At 40.2% G+C, this 27,359-nt stretch overlaps 1 protein-coding gene and 1 long non-coding RNA gene across 2 annotated transcripts; one reads left to right on the top strand and one right to left on the bottom strand.

Moving 5' to 3' along the window:
• Positions 1 to 1,828: 1,828 nt before the first annotated feature.
• Positions 1,829 to 3,463, bottom strand: LOC138882055 (uncharacterized). The gene is made up of 3 exons (XR_011403521.1): positions 3,287 to 3,463; positions 2,560 to 2,618; positions 1,829 to 1,907 (listed from the first exon to the last, which is right to left on the bottom strand). It is a non-coding gene; the product is annotated as an uncharacterized lncRNA (long non-coding RNA).
• A 20,381-nt stretch (positions 3,464 to 23,844) lies between these two features.
• Positions 23,845 to 26,596, top strand: LOC138880905 (uncharacterized). The gene is made up of 2 exons (XM_070161088.1): positions 23,845 to 24,561; positions 26,561 to 26,596. The coding sequence occupies exons 1-2, from the start codon at positions 23,845 to 23,847 to the stop codon at positions 26,594 to 26,596; spliced, it is 753 nt and encodes a 250-aa protein (XP_070017189.1).
• Positions 26,597 to 27,359: the final 763 nt, after the last annotated feature.

Below are 27,359 nucleotides of genomic sequence, written 5' to 3'. Positions count from 1 at the left end.
ACTAGCACACTTAGTCCTTTAATATTAACTCTGCTCAGAGTGCTTGCTTTAGGTAAGCAACTTCCTAAATAACCTTTAAAGGTTATTCGTCTGTTGTCTATTCTATTATTGTTGGAGCACGATCTTTGAAATTCTCACGATGTCGACCATTATCAAATCCTCCGGTCCATAATTCATGTTCGATTTTATCTTATTCACCAGCCCATACTGATTTTTATTACTCAAGGGTCCTACATTTCCTCCTGGTAATCACGTTGAAGTCATCAAATCATTTCTCGAAATAAGAATATGACTTTATGGCTTATACTCTTTTATTGCCTTAAGGCTTGTCACCTCTTGTATTTTCCTTCACTTGACTATAGACTCTATCATCGTGTCATATTTTGATTTACTGTTATCACCCATATATCACATCTTACTCATGATGCTTCATTTATTTTCTTCTTATTCTCCGGATAATATTTCTTTTGTCTATCACTTTATTCTGAAAACTTCAACAAAAAGTTCTTTCCCTATAAGCTCCCCTAGCTTCATCTCACTGGCTCTTGGGAATGCCTAACATTCTTTTTTTTACTCGGGGCTAGAGTCATACTAAGGTAAATATTTGTCCCTTCTAGGATCCCACTGCCTATCTTCTGAAATTTTTGAATATTCCAGTATTCGTATCTGATTGTACTACTCTAGAGTTCACCATCTGGGTGTCTTAGAAGGAGATCTATTACCACATTTGCACCATCTTTCGGAAACGTTAGTTAATGATAACAACCTATCCACAATTTTTGGGTTACTCTAACTCCAACTGGATCCTGATATCCCATCTTTCTCTTAAATAATATCTGTTAGCTCCCATAGAACATAACTGAGATGGGTGTGGCCAATTGTACTTACCTCTGTCATTGATGAAGGTACCAAAATGCTTATATTTCTCTGCCTGATTTGAAAATATTGATAATCTTCATTATCTGGGTGCCTCGTACCCCTCTTCACCTTACTTCTTTTACTTGTTAAAACTTGTATCTAGCTTCTGAATTCCTCATAGATTTTCACCATATTCGTGAATAGATATCCGTGCCTTAAGGCTCCTTATTAAGAAGCATACACATCTTAGTACACACATGATCTGTTGAAGACCTCATATTTACTCATCATAAGCATGATGTGAAATCGAGTTCCTCTGACTCAACTCTTTTACATCCACATGCAATCTCTTACCAACTATCTTTGTGGAAGTAGGTATCGTTGTATTACGACAAAAGTCGAATTTAGGAGTTTGAATTCTTACAACTGAGCTCTACTGCACGATCTAGAGTAAGAAAAAAGAGTGACAGACCTAAATGCCCTGTAGCCTCCTACTTATAAGTGTGGTGCACAACACACCCATAAACAAGACTCTACTAGACACGGCTTGTAGACTCCCTAGGACAGAACTGCTCTGATACCACTTCTGTCACGACCCAAACCGAAGGGACGCGACGGGCACCCGGTGCCTTACTCAACCGAGTACCAACGTAACATATCTTTCTTAACATGTTATCATGAGTAAATGAGCCAGAAAACCCGTCCTGAGATAACAAGAATAAAACATAAGGGAATAGTCAACATATGAAGACCCAACATGATATACAAACTAATATATGTGACATACGGGCCTATAAGGCCGACATGACCATTAGTAAACTCGAAACATAGGCCGACAAGGCCATACAATTATCCATACACCTGACATATGTCTACAAGCCTCTAAGAGTACATAAAATCATAAAGGTCGGGACAGGGCCCCGCCATATCAATCAATACATATCCAAAGCATACTGACCAAATAGGCAACTCCGGAGCAAGTGGAGTGCACCAACACCTTCGCTGAGCTGATAGCCTACTAGGAGGACTGTCAACCTATCAATCGGGACCTGCGGGCATGAAATGCAGCGTCCCCAGGCAAAAGGGACGTCAGTACGAATAAAGTACCGAGTATGTTAGGCAGGAAAGCATAAACAAGAACAGTAATGTAAAGAGAGAGATAGAGGAGATACAACCTGTAATATCTGAGTGCCTCTAGGGGTTACTGATATGAAATGCATAATACATATATATACATAAACTTTTTAAAACATTCGCCTCTATGGACATCATCATCATATCGTACCCGACCTCAAAGAGGACTCGGTTAAAACGTACCCGACCATCATAAGGTTCGATAGAATCGTACCCGGCCACGTGGAGCTCGGTAAACCCAACTGATCAGTGGTTGCACAATAGGTGCCGTACCCGGCCGACTATAGAGCGGCTCGGTAGAGTAAAATAAATACTATATATAATGCATGCTAGACTCATGGAATCACATTCTAAACCTTTTGGAGTGACTTAAGAACGCTATGGACATCCATACCCTCAATATGAACCTTAGTAGGATTCAAGGATCATACACGCTTGCTTAGAATAATTTTATAAGGAAAGAACAACATGGACAACCTTAGTTGCTAGGAGTAGATCCGTAATGAAGTAGCGTATTCATTTCACTTTAGATCATGCCAAAAGAAAGAAGAAAGTGCCTTAACATACCTTAAACCCGTTGAGTCCTTAATCACTTCCAAGCAACTCTTCAAACAAGTCAACACAATCTATCATAGTATAAGGAGATTCAAAATCAGTGCTGAGCAAAGGCTAAGTCTATAACTTAAGCTAGTAGCTCGTTTACGTAAATTTGGGCAGCATCTCCCTTGTAACAAGGGCCTCCTCCAATACCATATACCAACAACAATTACCAGAGCAATCCATCAATACATAATTATCAATATCAAGACACCATATAATAACAAGAAGTCACAACTACATTACGACGAGCGACAAGCTCCGATTGGAATCCGTATACCCCTTATCAATCCTTATAGACTTCTTACTTCAACATAAAAGTATAATTAACATGATAATGAAGTCGTTAATCAATGATTCCAGCGTTAAACCATATATTTATAACAACAAAAATAATCCACAACTTCAACTATCCTCAATTAGCAACTTTATTCACTAGTTCATGTCTAGCCCATCCATTTAACTTAATCAACATCAAGATAACCTTAGGCACAAGCAAGATCACAATATACATACCTTATACAGTAACTTCAAGTCAAAATCCAAGTTATATTCAGTTTACAACAACCCTTAATAGCAATACAACACCATAGAAGTGACTTAAGCTAATCCAAGTATTATCTTGTAGTTTATCATCCTAACAACTTAACCAACATACAAGCAAGATTAAGCACAATTAGTAGGCTGTTATACTCACCTTAGACAGCAGCAAAAACTTGGAATTTCATCCAAATACAGCCCACAACAATCCTCAATGACAACACAACCTCAAAGAGGTGTTGTTCTTCACTAGAACTAAGTTTTGATGTGGAAATATGGTGTAATCACTTTGGAATCACTTCAAAACCTTGTGGTATATGTTTAGGAGGGTTAGGAGAAGTTTGGAGACGAGGTTTAGTTGAAAAATGAGCAAAAATAGGCGTCCAAATCGTTTATAAATTGAAGTAGGTCAACCACCGCCTAAGTGGGTCCCATTGGGAGCTGCTTGCGCGGTCTTGCGAAAACGCGAATATCTCTCTACTCCGATGTCGTATTAATGAACGGTTTAATGTGTTCGAAACTAGACTTGTAGAACTTCAATTTGGTAGGTAGAACACCCCATGATTCCAAGTATATTTGGAGAAATTCTCAGATACATTTGACCTAAATTTCAGCAAATTTATGAATGTAACTTGTGATGACCTTTGCCAACTCTTGTTCCACAACTTGCTTGCCTTCAAAATGTAGAAAATGAATATCATACGACTAAAATAACTCATAGAATAACCTCCTTATCATGTTAATAACCCTAGTCTCACCCCAAAGTACATGTTATAACATTCGAAACTTGTCGACTTTCGACGAAACTTATTTTCTTCAATTGGTTTAGCTTCTAAGATTTCCAACCCTCTTGGTACTCGTTATTCATGATCTTAAATATTTGTAACCTCCAAGGTAACATGATTAACTTACTTTATTTGCTTCCAAATAGAATCTCATTTCCGAGCTTACATCAATGACTTACAATGTACTCTCACGTATGAAAACTTGGGGTGTAACAGAAACCAAGAACTCTAAGATACTTCCCTACTTGCATCACATACAGAAGTTGAGGAAATTGTTCACAAAGACAAAATTTCAGCACGTCCCTAGAGTCCAGAACGAGTTTGCTGATGCATTAGCTACTTTATCGTCCATGATCCAACATCCAGATACAAATTTCATTGATCCCATCCTAGTAATGATTCATGATCAGCCAGCTTATTGCGCCCACGTTGAGGAAGAAGCGGATGGAAAACCATGGCTCCATGACATCAAGGAGTACCTGACAACAGGGGAATATCCAGAACTTGCCAACGCTACTCAGAAGCGCACACATCGTAGGTTATCCAGCAACTTCTTTCATAGTGGAGGAATCCTGTATAGGAGGACTCCCGATTTGGGTTTACTAAGGTGTGTCGAAGCAAAAGAAGCATCCAGGCTATTGGACGAAGTGCATGCAAGGACCTGCGGGCCGCACATGAATGGTTTTGTCTTAGCAAATAAGATACTTCGAGCAGGGTATTTTTGGATGACTATGGAAACAGACCGTATCTGGTATGTTTGCAAATTCCATCGCTGTTAGTAACATTCAGATACGCTAAAGGTGCCTCCAAATGAGCTTACTGCAACAAGCTCACCATGGCCATTCGCCGCTTGGGGAATGGATGTTATCGGACCTATCGAGCCTACCGCATCAAATGGGCACAGGTTCATCTTAGTGGCAATCGATTATTTTACCAAATGGGTCGAAGCAGCATCATACAAGGCGGTCACTAAGAAAGTTGTGGTAGATTTCGTCCGCGACTGCATTGTTTGTCGGTTCGGAATTCCGGAATCAATCATCACTGATAATGGTTCCAATCTCAACAGCGACTTGATGAAAGCAATGTGTGAAACATTCAAGATCAAACACAAGAACTCTACAACCTACAGGCCTCAGATGAATGGAGCTGTGGAGGCAGCCAACATGAATATCAAGAAGATACTAAGGAAGATGATCGAAAGGCACAAACAATGGCATGAGAAGTTATCATTCGCCTTATTGGGATACCGCACCACAGTTCGCACATCGACCGGAGCAACTCCTTACATGCTGGTTTACGGTACAGAGGCGGTCATCCCCACCGAGGTAGAAATTCCCGCCTTAAGGATCATACAAGAAGCAGAGTTGGATGATGCAGAATGGGTAAAAGGTAGCTACGAGTAGTTAGCCCTTATAGATGGGAAAAGGATGAATGTAGTTTGCCACGGTCAGTTGTATCAGAATAGAATGTCCAGAGCCTTCAACAAAAGAATTAAGCCAAGGAAGTTCACACTGGGGTATCTGGTGTTGAAGAAAATATTCCCACATCAAGATGAAGCAAAGGGAAAGTTCTCTCCCAATTGGCAGGGTCCATACATGGTTCACCGGGTTCTAACTGGAGGAGCCCTTATTCTTGCAGAAATGGACGGAGAAGTCTGGCCAAAGCCAATCAATTCAGATGCAGTGAAACGATACTATGTGTAACCACTTATAATTCCCTTTATAATGTAATTTGAACTATGCCTGACCTGATTCCCGTTTAAGAGGGGATACGTAGGCAGCCCTATGGGTTCGGTCGCAATTTAATAAAAAATCCATTTCCCCCCGCTATTGGAACTGGGGCAGAATTTTGAGGAGGACCCTCAAAATTCCGAAGTTGATTTTAGTCCATGCATCGCCAGAAGCGCCAGCCCAGTAAACTAGGGCAGAATTTTGAGGAGGACCCTCAAAATTCCGGAGCGAAAGAGGTTGCAATGTCTGGAACCAAGCCGCAGTTGTTGGTTCATCTAAAGAAAATTATTTTCGATTATATACTTACGTTATATTTACTAAATCATGCATAACTATTATCCAGATTGCTATTGTTTAGCGATGCTACCCCAATGACACACAACGTCAAGAGCCCGGGGAAGACGAACTAACCTTTTCCCCTTACAGAACCCACGATTTTTCTTTGGATGCAGGCACTCAATTCGCAATATCATTAGATATATTTATGCACTCACACTTTCCCAAGAATGCAACTTCTCAGAACCATCACGTGCCCATAATTGCTATCCGTACACAATCTCCCCAGCAGTCATATTGTCATAATCGGCTATTATCTAAGAGATCTTACTACTAATCGCCCTTTTACATTCTTGCACTACATAAGGCCACTTTTCTACCTTCCGAGGTTAAGCTCTACCTCCATCATCATTTGCATAAGGCTACCTTTCTGCCTTCCGAGACTAAGCATTGTCTCCATCCTACATTTCTCTGAATTGCATAAGGCTACCTTTCTGCCTTCGGAGACTAAGCATTGTCTTCATCTTGCATTTCCTTGCATTGCATAAGGCTACCTTTCTGCCTTCCGAGACTAAACATTGTCTTCATCCTGCATTTCTCTATATTGCATAAGGTACCTTTCTGCCTTCCGAAACTAAGCATTGTCTCCATCTTGCATTTCCTTGCATTTCATAAGGCTACCTTATCTGCCTTTCGGGACTAAGCCCTGTCTCCATCTACATTTCGCATAAGGCTACTTTTCTGCCTTCCGAGGTTAAGCTCTACCTCCATCATCATCTGCATAAGGCTACTTTTCTGCCTTTCGAGACTAAGCTCTGTCTCCATCTGCGTTTTGCATAAGGCTACATTTCTACCTTCCGAGGTTAAACTCTACCTCCATCTGCATTTCCTGCATTGAATAAGGCTACCTTTCTGTCTTCCGAGACTAAGCTCTGTCTCCATCCTGCATGGCTGAAATATCGCCACTTTATTTTCTTGCATCGGCTGAAAGATTACTACCTTATCTCTCTCGCATGGCTGAAATATCGCCACCTTTTATTTACGTCGTGCATCGGCTGAAATATCGCCAAATCCTACATTTCATGGGCTGAAAGATTGCCACCTTCTGCATTTCATGGGCTGAAAGATCGCCAAATTGTCCAAAGGCGTCATTGTTCGGAGGCACCATTTGCATAGCCCAAGAACGTCATGCCATGGCCTGAGGACCCCATTTTATCTATTGGATATCATTATTCAAAGGCATCATAGTTCGGAGGCATCATCTACATGGCCCGAGAACATCATTTCAGGGCCTGTGAATTTTTATTTACGCTCTTCATAGCCCGGGACGTCATGGTCCAAGGACGTCATCCTAACCGTCCAAAGACAACATTCATGATCCAATGGGAATTTTCATTACGTTTAAATTTATGCACAATATACGCTCGTATTTATTACTTGTAGGTACACCGGCTGGCAACGACCGTCTCAGCAGGAGCGATCCCGCTCCGGTTCCCGCAGCCTATCAATTTTCAGAAACCTCTCTCAATCTAAACATCGCGTTCGTCCGTTTCAAATCTCCATCGGCATATTCCGTCAATGGTTCCTGAACTACATATGGCCTGATTCCTGTAAGACCAGGGATATGTAGGCGGATCAGAAACTAGAGCTCGGTCAGAACTCCTTTCAAATCGCCACTTCCGGTCAAAATTGGCCATCTTATCTTTACCCGACAACTCTTTCATCCTTCCCGGGTAAAGAGAGGCAGCTGTTGATACCCAATTTTTCCCTAAGTATTTTTTACACTCAAAATAACATATATGTGCATACATAAGCATGCCCAAGTATTTTGGTATTTTTCCCAAATATTTTAAGGATTTTTCAAAACCAATTTATTATCTATTTTAGCAGTGCAAAATCCAATAATTATTCCCAAAATTATCATTTTGGTGAATAATTTATTTATTTCTCATATTTACACCAAAATATAATTAAGGTGATTTTTGCATATTTTTACAAATTTATTTGGTATTTTTAAAGCTAATTTGCATTTAATTGCAATTATAACCCATGTTTCGATAAATAGTATTTTTATAATTGCAAAATCAGTTCCAGTATTTTTGTATTACTAATGGTTTCAGTACTTTTAATTTTCATTGAAAATCTTTTCCATTATTTTTATAAAATTAAGAGGGAGAAATTGGCTATTTAATACCTAACCTATTATTATTGCAATTTTAGCCCCAATTGTAACCCACCCCATCAGATTTTTAATTAACCCAATACCCAATCCAAATCCAGCCAGCCCAATATCCGAATAACTCGGCCCAGCTTTGATTTAATCTGAGTCGTTGATCAAATGAGATCAACGGCCCAAATTTCGTTTCCTTAATTAAATTCTAACTACCCCCCTGACCCCTCATTTCATCGAGACCGGTCTCTCTCTCTACTTGGTCTCTTTCTCTCGTCCTTCTCTCTAGAACCTTCTGGTTCTTCTCCGATGGCCTTCACCATCTATCCGGCCACCTCCAGCCTCACCTTTTTCGACCACCAGCCGCCGTGAAACCTTATCTCGTTGATTCCCTCTATCCTGGAGACCTCAGGAGCCTCCACCATACGAGATGGTCACTGAAAGCTTTGCCTAGTTTGTCTTCGGCCTTTCTCCGATGGGTTTTGGTCCGATGGTGCTATGAACACCATTATTGCTGAGTTTCACAGCCAGGTTTCTCCTACTTCTCAATGGTTTCTTATGAAACCCTAATCTCTACCCAGACCTCTTAAATCTCTGTATTTTTTAAACGATTTTAACTCACACCTTTATGTTTTACACTACTCTCTACTCGATCTTTACGATTGCTCAAGTTTTAAACGTTTTGTTCCCTTTTTTTCAAACAAGGGTTTCTGAACCCCTTTTCGAAATCACTTTATCTTCTGATTTTGAGTACTATATGTTTGTGTTTATATTATTTGCTTGTTTGTGTGATCTTCTGGGTTATTCTTCGAGTTATATGCTTTAATTTTGTTGTTAGGGTTCCAACCTTCCACTGTTTCTGTGATTTCTTGCTTAGGGTTCTCTGATTTTCGTGCCTATTGTGTTTAATAGGTCTAATTATTCATTGTTTACCAAATATTCTGCTGATTTTGTGCATCTCTTTGAATCCCTGATTTTGTATATGTTTTCCTTAGAAGTTTTTCACTGATTTTGAATCACTTCCTTATTTGTGAGATGCTTTCCTTACTTAGAACTAATTCCTTGTGATTTTAGTCCCATCCGTGATTCTTTTACTAATTTTCAGAGTTAATTTATATTTTTACCATATTTATGCGCATAAACATACTTTCAAATATTCAGTGTATATTTTCCTTACTTGAAATATTACGTATTTGGCCCTTATTACATGTTACATGCTTTACTACTTCTATTATGGTAGATTCAGTAGTCTAAGTGATTTTTTCCTTATCTGATATAACTTGTACCCATTCGAATCATGACTTCTTAATTAAAAGGAGTTTGGTCCTATGATTGATTCCAATTGGTATTGCTTCTATAATTGTGTACTTGTTACCCTATTCTTTACTTGTTTTCAAAACTATAAATACTCTACCCTCTGTTTAGCATAACAGACGAACAACCACACTGTTCTGAACACTCTCTTACACACACAAGCATACTCACTGTTCTCTCTTACTTTCCTACACATTCTCGCTCGCTTCTTTTATTGACTACTGGTTACCTAGTCGGCTAAAAGCCAAGACTGAGTAACTTGCTACTCTACTGTTTTATTGCTCTATACATTGCTTCTCTCTTGGTCTGCACACTACTGCTCTACTTTCCTGCACACACTACTGCTCTATTATCTCACTCTTGACTGGTATGTCTGCTATTTGATTTACAGTTTCCAAAAAAACATGTTTTTATGCATATTGCACTTTCTCTTATTTCTTTTATTCTTCTACTTATGGTTCTGCTGTTTTCATTGCAATTAGCGTGGCTCTTTTCTAGTTCATTGATGTGATTACCCTTCCCTTAATTCAGCATGTCTACTGCTTCCCTTACTTGTTTAATACAGTTCTTCCTTACCCCCTAACCTCAGTACATTATTAGCATGTATTCATGACCCTTCCTAGCTACTAAATAATCCTGAACCTCTTCCATGAGCACTTTGGGATGAAATGTGTTGTGACTGTTTAAGTTCCGAAATTATGTTTGCTTCCCTGAACTATGTGTGATATTCTAGTTCTGAGATTGTCCTACTCACCTTCTTACAAAACTGTCACACTCTTCTATTGTTTTTCTTTCGAGAACTGATTCTATATGGATCATTTTTAAACTGTTTTTTTTTCTCAACTCAATTTCCTTAAAACTATATCACACACTCTCACTACTCTTAGAGATTAGGTTCTACCCCCTTCGTGTAAGCATTGCTTTGGGTACCTCTGAGTACTCACTGAACTTTGATGCATAAGGCTGGTAATTCCACACTGCACTTGTTCAACATTTTTTGGTAAATGTTTGGGTGCTGGTATTGGCCAGGGACCCAATGGGGCATTAGGGAGCTGTGCCGCACCCAGACCATGGCAAAGGCTGTGAAACTCGAAAGGAGTGAGGTTGGAAGATTGGGCCTGGCTGAAGGCTCCCTATAGAATAACTTCTTATTTTTTATTCTTTATTACTGTAATTTGGTTATCCTTGGTTTGTAATAATTTGTAAACGAATGTTTGGGGTCGAATAGTGAATATGGGAGGGGTTATGCATGCTTAGTTCAAGTAATGGGTAGAAAACATGCTTATAGGACTTTATTTACCTACTTGCGCAATAGATATCATGTATAGGACATGCATCTCACATATTAGTAATCCTGTTTTAGGCTCTTTACTTTTAGTCTGTTATTATACTCATTTCGTAATCACGATTAGTTAATAACCAACAAGTAACTATTATAAAATTACTGTTGCATTCTCATTAGTATTTAGAGACCATGTTTTAGGAGCTTCAATGTGCATTAGACATCCTGTTACTTAGGGTTTTTATTTTTTCTGAGTTGCAATTGTTGAACGCCTCACTAGTATATTTAATCTAATAATACAAGTTTGGTTAATTGCGTCCTTTTAAAACTGGAATTAATATGCATGTTCACCCCCTTTAAGGTAATTAGGCAACGCATATGATGCCTAGACAAACACTAGGCCTAATAAGAATCGATTAATCATGTTTTACCGGTTTAAGACCAATCAACCTCTTATAATTTTGAACTCTGCTCCTCCCATTCTTGTTGAAGTTCACTCTGTTTTTTTAAAAAAAAAAAACTTCCGCTCTACCTGGAAACAAAATCTTGAAATTGTGCATCTATTTACTCTAACTGATTTTTTGATTCTTGTTCTGTTATGTTTTCAAACTACTGGTTTACCATTCTCTGCCCAGAATCGTGATGTTTTGAATACTTGTCCATCACCTTGTTAAGCTACTGTTACTACTTGATTTTCAAAAACCATGCTTTAAAGATTTTTTTATCTATCGCTAAACTCAACTGCTGTTATCTATTCCTATTTTCTGAAAACTCCTATCTTTGAGACCTTAAATGTGTTTGAGACGTGATGATTACATGTTTACTTGTGGAGGGATCTGTGAGCTTTTTATTTGCCTTTGTGTTCCCTTTATGTGTAGTCCTACTTATTATGTATGTCGCTTAGCATTTTGTCCTTTAAACCTAAGGGTTCAGCCTAGTCCTTACCTTATAGGAATAGTGGTCCTAAATACCCTCTAGGACTTATAGGATGGGACGGGTAATAGCACGCAATAAGCTTTCGTGACCAAATCACGCGTTTTAAATAACCTTTACAGGATGGGAAGGGTAGAATATGGAGATGATGACCGATGCGCTAATATCTCATGTAGCCTCTCTTCTGAGGAGTGATTACTGGGTATTGCATTGATGTGATCCATATTGTTCACAAACCTAGGACCCCTTCCCCTTTGTTTTTTATTAGAACTTGTCTAAAATCATTTCTTCAAATTTCTGCCTTATTTATTTTCAAACTTTCAACCTACTTGCAAAACGTATGTGAGAAGCCTCCTTATTTGAGCCTTGATTGTTTACTTGTAAAGTCACAATTGTAACATGGTTGGGACCACACTAGTGGATCTTGAGGGGTGCCTAACACCTTCCCCTCGAGATAATTTCTAGCCCTTACCCTAATCTCTGGTCTCTTCATCTTAAACTCTTCTAAAAAGTGTCCTAATGCACTATAATCATTAGGTGCCGACTCTTCAACTTCTAAACCCAATTCTCGAAAGGGAATAGAGTTGTCCTCCCAATGTCGTATACCCGATTTCGACCCATAGAAAAAGGGGGTGTCGACAATGGTTAACGGATCGAATTAGAATTTGGAGGAGGAGCTGAAGTTGCTGCCTTCTGGTGTAACCACACCTGCGAGAATTGGATCGCAGGTGTAGAGCTTCAGAAGCGGCCAAAGTAGCGTAGATGCGGTAGAGAAGGGAGAAGGCTGGGACCGCATATGCGGTCAAGTTGTCGTAGAAGCGGGACCACACCTGCGGAAAAAAGAGTTTAGAAGCGGAAATAAGGGGGTCTGGGAAGGACCGTAGATGCGGTAGTGGGCCCGCACCTGCAGAACCACAGAAGCGGTTGGGTGACCGTAGGTGCGGATGTGTTGGAGGCAGTAAGATTTTTAAAAAATCGGGGGGGGGGGGGGGTGGTCATTTTCTCCCATTTTTCATTTGGTGTGGATGATTTTGGGGAGATTCAAGTGGGGTTTCATCATCAAGGACAAGGTAAGCTAACCCCACCTATCTTGAGTTAAATACATTGATTATGTGGGGATTTGAGGATGAAAATTTGGTAAAAACTTGGGTTTTGAGGGGAAACCTAGAAAATTCGTATTCTTGGAATTTGACCACGGTTTTGGGTATGAAATTAAGAGAAAATCATATATTTGAGTTCGTGAGTTTATGGGTAAACTTTATCTTTGAAAATTTTCAAAATCCGGGCATGTGGGCCAGAGGGTAATTTTGTCAACTTTTCGATCGGGGTTAGGAATTGTTATAAATTGGATTGTAATGAGTAATTGAACATATATTAATGGATTTGCATAATTATTGGCTAGTTTTGGAGCATTGTGTATCGATTCGAGTGTTCAGAAGAGCGTGAAATGCCGGTTATGGATCTTCGGAGCGAGGTTAGTCTCTTTTCTACCTTGTAAGAGGGAATTGTCCCCATAGGTGAAACAATTGGTTATGTGCTCCTATTTGTGGGGGCTATGTACGCACGAGGTGACGAGAGTCCGTGCGTAGCTACTATTATATGTAAGTCCGGGTAGTGTAGAACCCAAAAATATGCTATATCTAGAATATCTGTGATCTTGTTGGTAGTTGAATTGCTTAAATCTTATCGAATTGGTAAATAAATTTCTAAAAGGAATTAAACAAATTTCTTAAATCGCTAAAAGAGAATTGGCTTTTTATTTGGATAAACGTTCCTCGATAGATTCTTAATTGGTTGTTTGAGCATGTATTTCTATGTATAGCTGTGTCACATGTATGATTCGCAAGCGGGGTGATTGTTTATTTAAATTTTACCTCATCGTATGTATGATTCGCGAGCGGGGAAATAGATGCATCTATGGTTCGCACCGTTTGACCCTCAGTAGTGCACATTTTACTTTTATGTTGGATCGGATCGTACAACCTCGGCATGATTTGCGCATGCTTGTATTGCTTGCCTTGAGATTCATTGATATTGATAGTTGCTCTCCCTGGCTTGAGATAATTAAAAATTTATAAATTATGAATTCGGAGACTTTTAATATAAAGAGGAACTTTTACCTGTTCGTGACTAATTTGAAATTACTGTCATTCTTAATAAATCCATGATTATTCGCATTATAAATATATTACTAATGGACCATTAGTAAGTGTCGAAGTCAACCTCTCGTCTCTACTTCTTCGAGATTAGACAAGATACTCATTGGGTACACGTTATTTTCGTACTCATACTACACTTGTTGTGCATTTTCGTTGCACAGGTTCATATGTGGCTAGTGACTTAGTGGCATAGTGGCAGGGCTGACGCAGAGACTTAGGCAAGCTGCATTTATGGGGACGACCCATAGCCAGCAGAGTCCCCTTCAGAGTATTTTACTGTATTTTCATTTCTGTCCACTCTATATTCCGGACAATTAATGTATTTTATTTCATTCCATAGTAAATGCTCATGCACTTGTGACACCGGGTTCTAGGATGATTATGGGGTATCTTATATTAATTTCTTAACATTCATATTTGATTCGAAAAGATTATCTATTACTAGTGATATTGAAGGAAAATCATGGGTTTTTAAATTATTAAAACGAGAATTTAATTAAGTATTTTGGATGGCTTACCTGACAGTGGTGACCGGCGCCATCACGAATCTTAGTAGTATTTTGGATCGTGACATCAGCACCATGGACTGCATCAGCGGGAGTAAATCTATTCCTATGTCCATTCCATCGATTGATGTCACCATCAACACCACCAGTATAGTGTTCGAACACAGCTTTCGGGTCAGTATTAGTTATGATCATGATGATGTAGCCACGTAGTTGGACAGAATTGACGAAAGGTGTCACATCAATATATCCTGCTTTTACTTGTCCATGAATATCAACATAATGCAATGTTTCTACTTTGTACTTATCCATTACAAGGATGCATGAACAAATAGAGTTTGTCAACCTACTCAATGCCTTTGTAAGGGATTACATTCTTAATTATCATAATTTCAATTATGCAATTTCTGAAGTTTTAGTCAATGCCTTTGAGAAATTTTTGTCATACTTCCAATTATGCAATTTCTGAAATTTAATCAATCCCTTTGAGAAATTTTTATCATACATTCAGTTATGCAATTTCTGAAATTTACTCATTGCCTTTGAGAAATTTTTATTTTCGAAATTTACTCAATGCCTTTGAAAATCATCTTACGCACTCAACCTTTCAGAAGTGTATCTAACACACACTACTTTTAACCAAGTAAGTTGCACGCAAAAGGAGCGCGTGAAAAGTGAAAAAAATCAGAATCTACAACTTTATTTGAATGATGTAGATTTAAATAAATTGATCCAATAATCTATATATATAATATATATATATATATATATATATATATATATATATATATATATATATATATATATATATATATTCTCTTAATCCTTTTCTATCTTTACTATTACACAAAAAGGAAAAAAAAAAAAGCTAACCTACTAATACCCTCGTCCCCAACCCCTCTCCCGGAAAACTAGACCAATTAGAAGGCTTTAGCAAGATATTAACTCCTATGCTTGGTCTTTCATATTTTCACCTGTGCTTCCAACCACATGGATTTTCAGTGAAACCCTCTTCTATTTCGTCTTTTGTTGGTAGGAAATAGAGTAGAAACTTAAGCCGGTAAAAAGTTTTGGTTATATGTAAGCTATTGAATATCTTATCCAATTAACATGACAAATTGGAGTGTAATGGTAGAGGAGGTTCTATCCCCTTTATTTAGCTGCTAATAACAACATTCTACGATATATCTGAATGTGTGCAAATAGGGTAAAAATGAACTATTTGCTTATATCCAAGTTACTGAATCATTGAATCACCCTTTATCTGCTAATAACAAAACATTCTACCTATTATTTGACAATGTGAAAAAGGTAAAAATGACATTTTTGGCTTATATACAAGCTAATTAATCATTGAATACCCCTTTATCTGCAAATAACAAATCATTCTACCTGTCACCTGACAATGCGCAAATAGGGTTAAAATAATATTTTTTGCTTATATAGCGTGTGTCCAGGAGACTAGATGGGTCGGATCGAGGGCGAAAAACGTGGATGGGTATAAGTTGTGGTACTCTGGTGTCCTGAGGGGTAAGAATGAAGTGGGTATCCTGGTAGATAGCCATCTTGGGAGTCCGTGGTAGAGGTCAGGCGGGTGAATGATAGACTAATGACTATTAAGTTGGTGGTGGGTGAGGGTACTTTAAATGTCGTGAGTGCGTATGCACCACAAGCAGGCTTGGATGAGGATATTAAAAGGCACTTTTGGGAGGGGTTGGATGAGATTGTTTGTAGTATACCACCTTCTGAGAGGTTATTCATAGGAGGAGATTTCAATGGTCATATTGGGTTATCTGCAGGTGGGTACACTGAGGTGCATGGCGGATTTGGTTTCGGAGAGCGGACCAGAGGGGGCATTGCGCTGTTGGACTTTGCCAAGGCTTTCGATCTAGTCATTGTAAACTCGAGTTTTACGAAGCGGGATGAACATTTGGTTACTTACCAAAGTTCGGTGGCGAAGACTCAGGTTGACTATCTCCTCATCAGGAGATGCGACAAAAGGTTGTGCGAGGACTGCAAGGTTATCCCAGGTGAGACCCTCTCAACGCAGCATAGGCTTTTGGTGATGGACATTTGTATTAGGATAAGGAGGAAGAAGTGGTCAGTACAAGGACGCCCCAAGATTAGGTGGGGCGCCTTAACTAAGGATAAAGCTAAAGAGTTAGAAGGAAGGTTATCGGCAATGGGAGCTTTGAGAAGTAGTGGGGACGCAAACACAATGTGGTCGACGATGGCGGACTGTATAAGAAAGGCGGCGAGAGAGGTGTTAGGGATATCTACGGGCCACTATGGTGGAAACAAAGGAGATTGGTGGTGGAATGCAGTTGTCCAAGGTAAAGTGGAAGCAAAGAAGGCGGCTTACCTAAGGTTAGTAGGGAGCATTGACGAGGAGGAGAAGAGAGAGAACAGTCAAAGGTATAAGGTAGCTAGGAAGGAGGCGAAGATGGCAGTGACGGTGGCTAAGACGACAGCTTTTGCTCGTCTGTATGAGGAACTAAGGAACAAAGGTGGGGAGAAGAAGTTATTCAGACTCGCTAAGGCGAGAGAAAGGACAACTCGGGATCTGGACCAAGTGAGGTGCATAAAAGATGATGACGACAAAGTTTTGATGGGAGATGACCAGATTAAGAGGAGGTGGCAGACCTACTTTCATAAACTTCTAAGTGAAGAAGGGGATCAGGATATTATACTTGGGGAATCGAGGAATGCCGACAGTCACCATGAAGTAAGTAATTGTAGGGACATTGAGATCGATGAAGTCATGGAGGCAATGCGTAAGATGAGAAGGGGCAGAGCTACCGGGCCAGACGAAATTCCGGTTGAACTGTGGAGGTGTGTGGGTAGAGCAGGCTTGGAATGGCTTACTGCATTGTTTAGTGTTATATTCAAGACTAATAGAATGCCTGAAGAGTGGAGGTGGAGTACAATGGTCCCGTTGTATAAGAACAAAGGTGATGTCCAGAGCTGTAACAACTATAGGGGCATCAAATTACTAAGTCATACCATGAAAGTTTGGGAGAGAGTGGTAGAAATGAGAGTGCGAAGGACGGTGTCTATTTCAGACAACCAGTTCGGGTTCATGCCGGGACGATCTACCACAGAAGCTATCCACCTTATTAGGAGGATGGTGGAACAGTACAGAGATAAGAAGAAGGATCTCCACATGGTGTTTATTGATCTGGAGAAAGCGTACGATAAGGTTCCTAGGAAGGTCTTATGGAGCTGCTTAGAGGATAAAGGGGTCCCGAGTAACTATATTAGGGTGATTAAAGACATGTATGATGGAGCTAAGACTCGGGTTAGGACAGTAGGAGGCGACTCTGAACACTTTCCAGTTATTACGGGGTTGCACCAAGGGTCTGCGCTCAGCCCATTCCTATTTGCCCTGGTGATGGATGCACTGACTCATCATATTCAAGGGGAGGTTCCATGGTGCATGCTATTTGCTGATGACATTATTCTAATTGACGAGACAAGAGGCGGCGTCAACGAGAGGCTAGAGATTTGGAGACATGCTCTTGAGTCTAAAGGTTTCAAGTTGAGTAGGACGAAGACGGAATACCTCGAGTGCAAATTTGGAGTTGAGCCGACGGAAGCGGGAGTTGAAGTGAGGCTTGACTCTCAAGTCATTCCCAAGAGAGGTAGTTTCAAGTACCTTGGATCGGTTATTCAGGGGATCGGGGAGATTGACGAGGATGTCACACACCGTATAGGGGTGGGGTGGATGAAGTGGAGGTTAGCGTCGGGAGTCTTGTGTGACAAGAAAGTGCCACCGTTACTAAAAGGTAAGTTTTATAGAGCAGTGGTTAGGCCTGCCATGTTATATGGAACTGAATGTTGGCCGGTAAAGAACTCACACATCCAGAAGATGAAAGTAGCAGAGATGAGGATGTTGAGGTGGATGTGCGGGCATACAAGGATGGATAAGATTAGGAATGAAGATATTCGAGAGAAGGTGGGTGTGGCCCCCATGGAGGACAAGATGCGGGAAGTAAGACTCAGATGGTTCGGGCACATTCAGAGGAGGAGCACTGATGCACCGGTGAGGAGGTGTGAGCGGCTGGTTGTAGTGGACACGCGGAGAGGTAGAGGAAGACCTAAGAAGTATTGGGGAGAGGTGATCAGACAGGACATGGCGCGACTTAGGATTACTGAGGACATGACCCTTGATAGGGAATTATGGAGGTCGAGCATTAAGGTTGAAGGTTAGGGGAGAGTGTGAATATTTCTACAGCACAATAGAGTGAGACTATCCAGTTAGGAGTTAGACTAGGAATGTCATTGGTCGTCTATTGATGCAGAGCTTTACCTTCTAGTTGTACTATACCAGCCATCTATTTTGTATTTCGTATTTCGTATTCTGTATTTCATATCTCTTATATATTGTTGTTATTTTTATTACGCATTTTTATGGTACTAATATATCATCTCCTATTGCTTTTTTGAGCAGAGGGTCTCCTGGAAACAGCCTCTCTACCCTTCGGGGTAGGGGTAAGATCTGCGTACATATTACCCTCCCTAGACCCCACTTGTGAGATTATACTGGGTTGTTGTTGTTGTTGTATACAAGCTACTGAATCATTCAATCACTCTTTATCTGCTAATAACAAAACATTCTAACTATTACTTGACAATGTGCTAATAGGGTAAAAAAGATATTTTTGCCTTACATACAAGATACTAAATCATTGAATTCCCCTTTATCTACTAATAACAAATAATTCTATATATTACTTGACAATGTGCAAATAGGATAAAAATAACATTTTTGGCTTATATACAAGCTACTAAATTATTTAATCCCCCTTTATTTGCTAATAATAAAATATTTTACCTTTTACCTGGCAATGTGCAAATAGGTAAAAATAAATTTTGGCTTATAGACAAGCTACTGATTCATTGAATCCCCTTTTTATCTGCTAATAACAAAACATTATATATAGGATCTGATGATGCTACCTAATATCGAGTACCCTTAAAATGAATATAAATTGGAGTGAAATTCTACATTGGTATCTGCTAATATTAACTAATTTTCCTCCCAGTAGCAGAATACGTTCTGAACCTCTTCAACGAATGTCTGATATACTATGTTGTCATTTAGGGTGTGATGACCCAAAAGGTCATCACTCGTTTTGAAAGTAAATTTTATGTTTCGAGGCCTTAAAAATCTCTTTTCTCTCACCTAGATTTACGTGCATAGTTCGGGCGCATTTTCGGAAAGCTTTTATGTGAAAACTAAGTAAAATAAGAATATTGGCTTTTAAAATTTGATTAAAGTTGACTTTGGTCAACATTCTTAGTAAACGGACCCAGAACCATGATCCGACAGTCTCGTACGGTCTGTAGTATAATTTGGGACTTGGGCGTATGCCCGGAATCGAATTCCGAGGTCCCAAGCCCGAAAAATGATTTTTTGAAAGAAATTATTTAACTGAAATTATAAGAGTTTTTGAAAAGAAAAGATATTTGAAGTTGATAGTATCGGGCAAGTATTTTTGTTCCGGAGCCCGGTACAGGTCTTAAATAATAATTAAGTTGAATCTGTAAAATTTGGTAAAGATCGGAATTGGTTTGGTATAAAACGAACCTATAGTTGAGAAAATAGTGATTTTGATGTTCTTGAGTGATTTCATGAATTTGGGGTTAAATTCATAGTTGTTGTTGTTATATTGATGATTTGATCGCACGAGCAAATACGTATGATTTTTCTGGACTTGCGTGTATGATTGGTTTGGAGCCCCGAGGGTTCGGGTGAGTTTTGGATAGGCCACAGAGTGAAATTGGACTTCGGAAGGAATGCTGGTATCTGGTATTTTTGCCCAGGCCTCTGATCTCGCAATTGCGAGACCAGGCTTCGCAATTGCGAAGTTCTTAGGCTGGGTAATTGCGACCCAGGAGTTGCATATGCGAACCAAGCCTGGGCAGGCCTTGATCGCAAATGTGACCCTTTTATCGCAAATGCGAAAAGGGCCGAGTCGCAAATGCGAAGACAACATTGCGAACCCTGGTCGCAATTGCGACATCTGCGACCTGTTAATTTATAACTTAGATGAAAATTCTTCATTTTTCAAATTCTCTCAAACCCTAAGCTCTCTTGGGCGATTTTCGAAAGAAAAGTTCTTCTCCAAATCAATTGTAAATCATTTCTAACTCATTTTCTTCAATTCATAACATCTTTCCACATGTTTTTAATTCAAAATCAAGGGTTTTCATGGGGGAAATTGTGTATTTTGGGTAGAACTTAGGATTTTCAAATTTTGGGTATTTGGACATTGATTTGAGGTCCGATTTCAATCAAATTATATATTTGAGTTCATAGGCGAATGGGTAATCGAGTTTTGGTTCGAACCTCGAGTTTTGACCATGTGGGCCTGGAGTCAATTTTTGATTTTTTGGGGAAATCTTTAGAAAACCTATTTTTATGCGTTAGAATTGATTCATTTAGCATTTATTGATATCGTTTAGTAAATTTTGGCTAGATACAAGCTAGTTGGTGGTGGAAACAAGAGGTAAAGCGGTAGTTGAGGCTTGAATTGTGTTCGTGGCATTGAGGTAAGTATTTGGTCTAACCTTAGCTTGAGGGATTAGGAGTTGTGTCTTATTTGCTATGTGTTAATTGTTGAGTACGACGTATAGGTGTGGTGACGAGTATCTATACGTCGGTGTCAAGCATGCCCGTGAGTCTTATACTATGATTGATGTGACTCCGTTTCATATTGTTTATGCTTTATATGATGATTTCTATTGTTGAACACGGCTTGTGGAAGTATTATTGGTAATTGAACATTGTAGAGCGTTGCCTCAAGTTGAGAATTGAGTTGTAAAGTAATTATTGAAAGGAGAAGAAGTTTATGATATTGTCTCCCTTGCCGGAATGTTATTGCTTTGATATTATATCCCTTGTTGGGATGTTATTACTCATGATATTGTTTTTTCTTGTCGGGATATTGTTGTTATGCTATTGTTGCCTTGCCGGGATTATATTGTGAATATATTGATTCCATTGCCTATATTGCTTTGTGATTGTTGCTTGGGTAAGGAAGAGTGTAAAAGCACGAAGGGTGATGCTGTACATGATATTGGTGAGTGAGTGTTAATGCACGAAGGGTGATGCCATACCGATATTGTAAATGTAAAAGCACGAAGGGTGATGCCGTTCCATGATATGAGTGATAATGCACGAAGGATAATGTCGTGCCATGATTATGTGAGGTAAAAGCATGAAGGGTGATGCCATGCCCATTATATTGATTCTTATGATTAGGACGAGAGTAAAAGAATGAAGGGTGATATCATGCACTTGTCTTTGTTTTCCTTATTCTTGCTTATAGTTAAATTTTGGTGTTCCGTATGTTTCATCACTAAATTTCGGTTTGTACATGATATTTTTCCCGAGCATGTTTCCCTTCCCATCTTTAACTGCTAGTTTCTGTCATTATTACTTGATGTATATGATATAACTGCACATGTTTATTTGGTAGTCTTATCCTAGCCTCGTTACTACTTCACCGAGGTTAGGCTAGACACTTACCAGCACACGAGGTCGGTTGTGCTGATACTACACTCTACACTGTGTGGAGATCCCGGTGCTACAGCTTTTGGACCACAGTGAGGTTGCTGCCTTCAGTACAGTGATGGAGACCTGAGGTAGTCCCTCAGGCGTCTGCATGCCTTGACATCTCCCTCTGTCTTTCCATTCTGTTTCTTTTATGTATTTTAGAGATAACTTTGTATTTATCTTTCAGAACACTGTTTGTAGTAATCGTAGATAGTTCGTGACATTGTGACACCAAATTTTGGGTAGAGTTGTATGCTGGATTCTGCATTAGTATATGGTTAAACTATTAATTTTCGTCTTCCGCATTTCTATTTATTATAAATATTCCTCTTTTGATCACCTGTTATATTGATCTGTTAAAAAGGCTAAGTAAAAAGGTTAATGAATCTATTATACTCGGCTTGCCTAGCTTTCATGAGTAGGCGCCATCACGACTCCCGAGGGTGGGAAATCCGGGTCGTGACAAGTTGGTATTAGAGCTCTAGGTTGCTTAGGTCTTACAATTCACGGACAAGCTTAGTATAGTCTGAGGGATCAGTACGGAGACGTCTGTATTTATCTCCCAGAGGCTATAGAGTTAGGAAAAACTTCACATCTATTATTTCCTGTCATGAGACTTGATTTCTCAATGCTAATTGAACTTCCACTATGTTCTTTCGCAAATGGTGAGATCATGTACCGCTTCATTACCTGAACAGCAGCTCGAGCCCCCAGTAGCAGCTCCTGCGAGGGGCATAGGCTGAGGACGTGCTAGGGTCCTAGGTAGAGGCAGATCTCATCCCAGAGATCGAGCAGCAGCACCAGCAGCGGATCCTCAAGTTGAGTTTGACGATGAGGTTACAGTAGGAGCAGCTCAGGTCCTACAGGGGTTCATCACCACCCCGGTACTTTAGGATGCTCTTGTCCGTCTAGTGGGACTTATGGAGAGTGTCGCCTAGGTAGGCTTGCTTCCTGTAGCACCAGCCATTTCTCAGGCTGGAGGAGGAGCCCAGACTCTTGCTACTCACACTCCGGAGCAAATGGATCCCCAATTTCTGACTCCATCAGCTCAGCTAGTTGGAGCAGTTCAGCCCAGTGTAGTAGCTCAGGTCGGGCCAGCTATGTCTGCTGATGCCTCGTGGAGATTGGACAGGTTCACCAAGCTTTTCACTACTACTCTTGGTGGCACATCTTCTGAGGATTCCTAGGACTATTTGGACAGATGTCATGAGGTTTTAGGGAACATAGGGATAGTGGAGACCAATGGGGTCGACTTTGCAGTTTTTCGACTGTTTGGATCCGCCAAGACTTGGTGGAGAGATTATTGTTTGGATAGACCAGCTGGGTCACCAGCTTTGACTTGGGATTAGTTCTCTCAGCTATTTCTGGAGAAGTTTCTTCCTATCACTCAGAGGGAGAACTATCGGAGGCAGTTTGAGCATCTCTAGTGGGGTTCTATGACCGTCACTCAGTACGAGACCAGATTCATCGACTTGGCCCGTCATGATATTCTTATACTTCCCATTGAGAGAGAGAGAGAGAGGGTAAGGAGGTTCATTGAGAGACTCGTTCACCCTATTCAATTGTAGATGGCTAAGGATACGGGGAGCAAGATTTCTTTTCAGGATGCGGCCAATGTGGCCAGGAGAGTTGAGATGGTTCTATCGTAGAGTAGTGGTCAGGGGTCTGACAAGAGGCCTCATCATTCAGGCAGGTTTAGGGGTGCCTCATCTAGAGGCAGAGATTCTTTTGGTAGGGGCCATCCTCCCAGGCCGTTTCATTCAGCACTTCAGGCTTTTCACAGTGCGCCAGGTGGCCGTAGTTCTCATATGCAGTATTCTGATCATTATCAGCTCCTATCAGTACATTATCGCTCATGAGTTTTCAGGGTGGGTATTCAAGTCGTCAGGGGCAGTAGTCTCAATAGTCGAGGGCTTGTTATACTTGTGATGATACGAGGCATATTTCTAAATTTTGCCCTCGAGCACCAAGCAGCTCTCAGCATCAGGGTTCCCATGCCATGGTTCAGGCACCGAGTATTATACCTCCCACTCAGCCAGCTAGAGGTGGAGGTAGAGGTATTAGAGGTGGAGGTCAGGCCGCTAGAGGTGGAGACCAGCCAGATGTAGGCCGTCCCAGAGAGTTAGTTCAGAGTGGTAGGGCCCAGCCCAGATGTTATGCTCTTACAGCTAGGCCTGAGGCTAAGGCATCTGATGCAGTTATCACAGGTACAATTTCGGTATGCAACAGAGATGCTTCAGTTTTATTTGATCCAGGGTCTACATATGCCTATGTGTCATCTTATTTTACCCCTTATCTGGTTGTGCCCCGTGATTATTTGAGTGCACATGTATATGTGTCTACGCCGGTGGGTGATCCTATTGTTGTGGATCGAGTTTATCGTTCGTGTGTGGTTATCATTGGGGGTCTTGAGACCCGTGTAGATCTCGTACTTCTCAATATGGTAGACTTCGATGTCATCTTAGGGATGGACTGGTTTTCCCCTTATCATGCTGTTTTGGACAGCCATGCTAAAAGTGTGACCTTAACCTTGCCAGGTTTACCTCGTTTAGAGTGGAGAGGGACTCTTGGTCATTCTACCTGTAGTGTTGTCTCATATATGAAGGCTCGACGTATGGTTGATAAGGGATGTTTGGCCTATTTGGCGTATGTTCGTGATTCTAGTGCCGAGGTTCCTTTTATGGATTCTGTCCCGGTTGTTCGTGAGTTTCTTGAGGTATTTCCTTCAGACCTGCCGGGTATGCCACCCGACAGGGATATTGACTTCTGCATTGATTTGGCTCCGGGCACTCAGCCCATTTCAATCCCGCCATATCGTATGGCCCCGACTGAGTTGAAAGAATTGAAGGAGCAGTTACAAGACCCTTTTATCGCAAATGCGAAAAGGGTAGTGTCGCAAATGCGACTTATACTTCGCAAATGCGAAGACAACGGATTCCAAAGGGGTTTGCAATTGGTCACAATTGCGACAGCTGCCTGCTAAATTATTACTTAGATGAAAATTCTTCATTTTTCAAACTCTCTCAAACCCTAAGCTCTCTTGGGCAATTTTTCAAAGAACAGTTCTTCTCCAAATCAATTGTAAGTCATTTCTAACTCATTTTCTTCAATCCATAACATCTTTGCACATGATTTCAATTCAAAATCAAGGGTTTTCATGGGGGAAATTGGGTGTTTTGGGTAGAACTTAGGTTTTTCAAATTTTGGGGATTTGGACCTCGATTTGAGGTCCGATTTCAAAATAAATTATATATTTGAGTTCGTGGGTGAATGGGTAATCGGGTTTTGGTTCGAACCTCGGGTTTTGACCATGTGGGCCCGGGGTTGATTTTTGGCTTTTTGGAAAAATCTTTAGAAAACCTATTTTCATGCATTAAAATTGATTCATTTAGCATGTATTGATATCGTTAAGTAAATTATGGCTAGATACAAGTAAATTGGTGGTGGAAATAAGAGGTAAAGCGGTAGTTGAGGCTTGAATTGTATTCGTGGCATTGAGGCAAGTGTTTGGTCTAACCTTAGCTTGAGGGATTAGGAGTTGTGTCTTATTTGCTATGTGTTAATTGTTGAGTACGACGTATAGGTGTGGTGACGAGTATCTATACGTCGGTGTCAAGCATGCCCGTGAGTCTTATACTATGATTGATGTGACTCCGTTTCATATTGTTTATGATTTATATGATGATTTCTATTGTTGAACACGGCTTGTGGAAGTATTATTGGTAATTGAACATTGTAGAGTGTTGGCTCAAGTTGAGAATTGAGTTGTAAAGTAATTGTGGAAAAGATAAGAAGTTTATGAAATTGTCTCTCTTGTCGGGATTTTATTACTTTTGATATTATCTCCCTTGCTGGGATGTTATTACTCATGATATTGTTTTCCCTTGCCGGGATATTGTTGTTATGCTATTGTTCCCTTGTCGGGATTCTATTGTGACTTTATCGATTCCTTTGCCCGTATTGCTTTGTGATTGTTGCTTGGGTAAGGAAGTGTGTAAAAGAATGAAGGATGATGCCATGAATGATATTGTGAGTGAGTGTTAATGCACGAAGGGTGATGCCATGCCGATATTGTAAATGTAAAAGCATGAAGGGTGATGCCGTTCCATGATATGAGTGATTATGTACGAAGGATAATGTCGTGCCATGATTATGTGAGGTAAAAGCATGAAGGGTGATGCCATGCCCATTATATTGATTCTTATGATTAGGACGAGAGTAAAAGAATGAAGGGTGATATCATGCACTTGTCTTTGTTTTCCTTATTCTTGCTTATAGTTGAATTTTGGTCTTCCGTATGTTTCATCACTAAATTTCGGTTTGTACATGATATTTTTCCCGAGCATGTTTCCCTTCCCATCTTTAACTGCTAGTTTCTGTCATTATTACTTGATGTATATGATATAACTGAACAGATTTATTTGGTAGTCTTATCCTAGCCTCGTTACTACTTCACCGAGGTTAGGCTAGACACTTACCAGCACACGAGGTCGGTTGTGCTGATACTACACTCTGCACTGTGTGGAGATCCCGGTGCTACAACTTTTGGACCACAGTGAGGTTGCTGCCTTCAGTACAGTGATGGAGACCCGAGGTAGTCCCTCAGGCGTCCGCAGGCCTTGACGTCTCCCTCTTTCTTTCCATTCTGTTTCTTTTATGTATTTCAGAGACAACTTTGTATTTATCTTTCAGACCACTGTTTGTTGTGATCGTAGATAGTCCGTGACATTGTTACACTAAATTCTAGATAGAGTTGTATGCTGGATTCTGCACTAGTATATGATTAAACTATTAGTTTTCCTCTCCCGCATTTATGTTTATTATAAATATTCCGATGTTGATCACCTGTTATATTGATCTATTAAAAAGGCTACGTAAAAAGGTTAATGAATCTATAATACTCGGTCAGCCTAGCTTTCATGAGTTGGTGCCATCACGACTCCCGATGATAGATAATCCGGGTCATGACATAGGGGTTCATCTTCCTCTTCTTGCCGACCTACAATTGTGTAAGTGACGATGGGGATCATGGGATTTGTTGGTGAAGGCATGTCATTAAGCAAACCATTTTCATCTCCTATCTGAAGCAGGTTCTCGTTGACTCCATCGATTAATACACCTTGCGCTGCCCCATTTCCATTAATCTCCATTGGTGCATCATTTATGCCCATTGGATCTACACCAATCTCAACTAATTCTTCAAGGTTTGCGATATCCTCATACATTCCTACAGCTATGTTGCTAAGGGAATCCTCTTCCTCAACCTTAACATTATGGAGGATGTCGTCATCAACCTCGGCACCATGGACTACATCAGCAGCAGGAACTCCATTTACATGTCCATTTCATCGATAGATGTCACCATCAGCAACATCAGTGTATTGTTCGAACATTACGTCCAGGTCAGCATTAGTGACGATCATGATGATATAGCCATGTAGTTGTACTGATACACAAAAGGTATCACATCAATGTATCCTGTTTTTACTTGTCCACCGATATAAACATAATACA

The sequence above is a fragment of the Nicotiana sylvestris genome, chromosome 11 (assembly GCF_000393655.2).
Source record: "Nicotiana sylvestris chromosome 11, ASM39365v2, whole genome shotgun sequence".
Classification (NCBI taxonomy): Eukaryota; Viridiplantae; Streptophyta; class Magnoliopsida; order Solanales; family Solanaceae; genus Nicotiana; species Nicotiana sylvestris.
The sequence above is the reverse complement of the archived record's forward strand: the minus strand, read 5'-3'. Positions and strand labels throughout refer to the sequence as shown.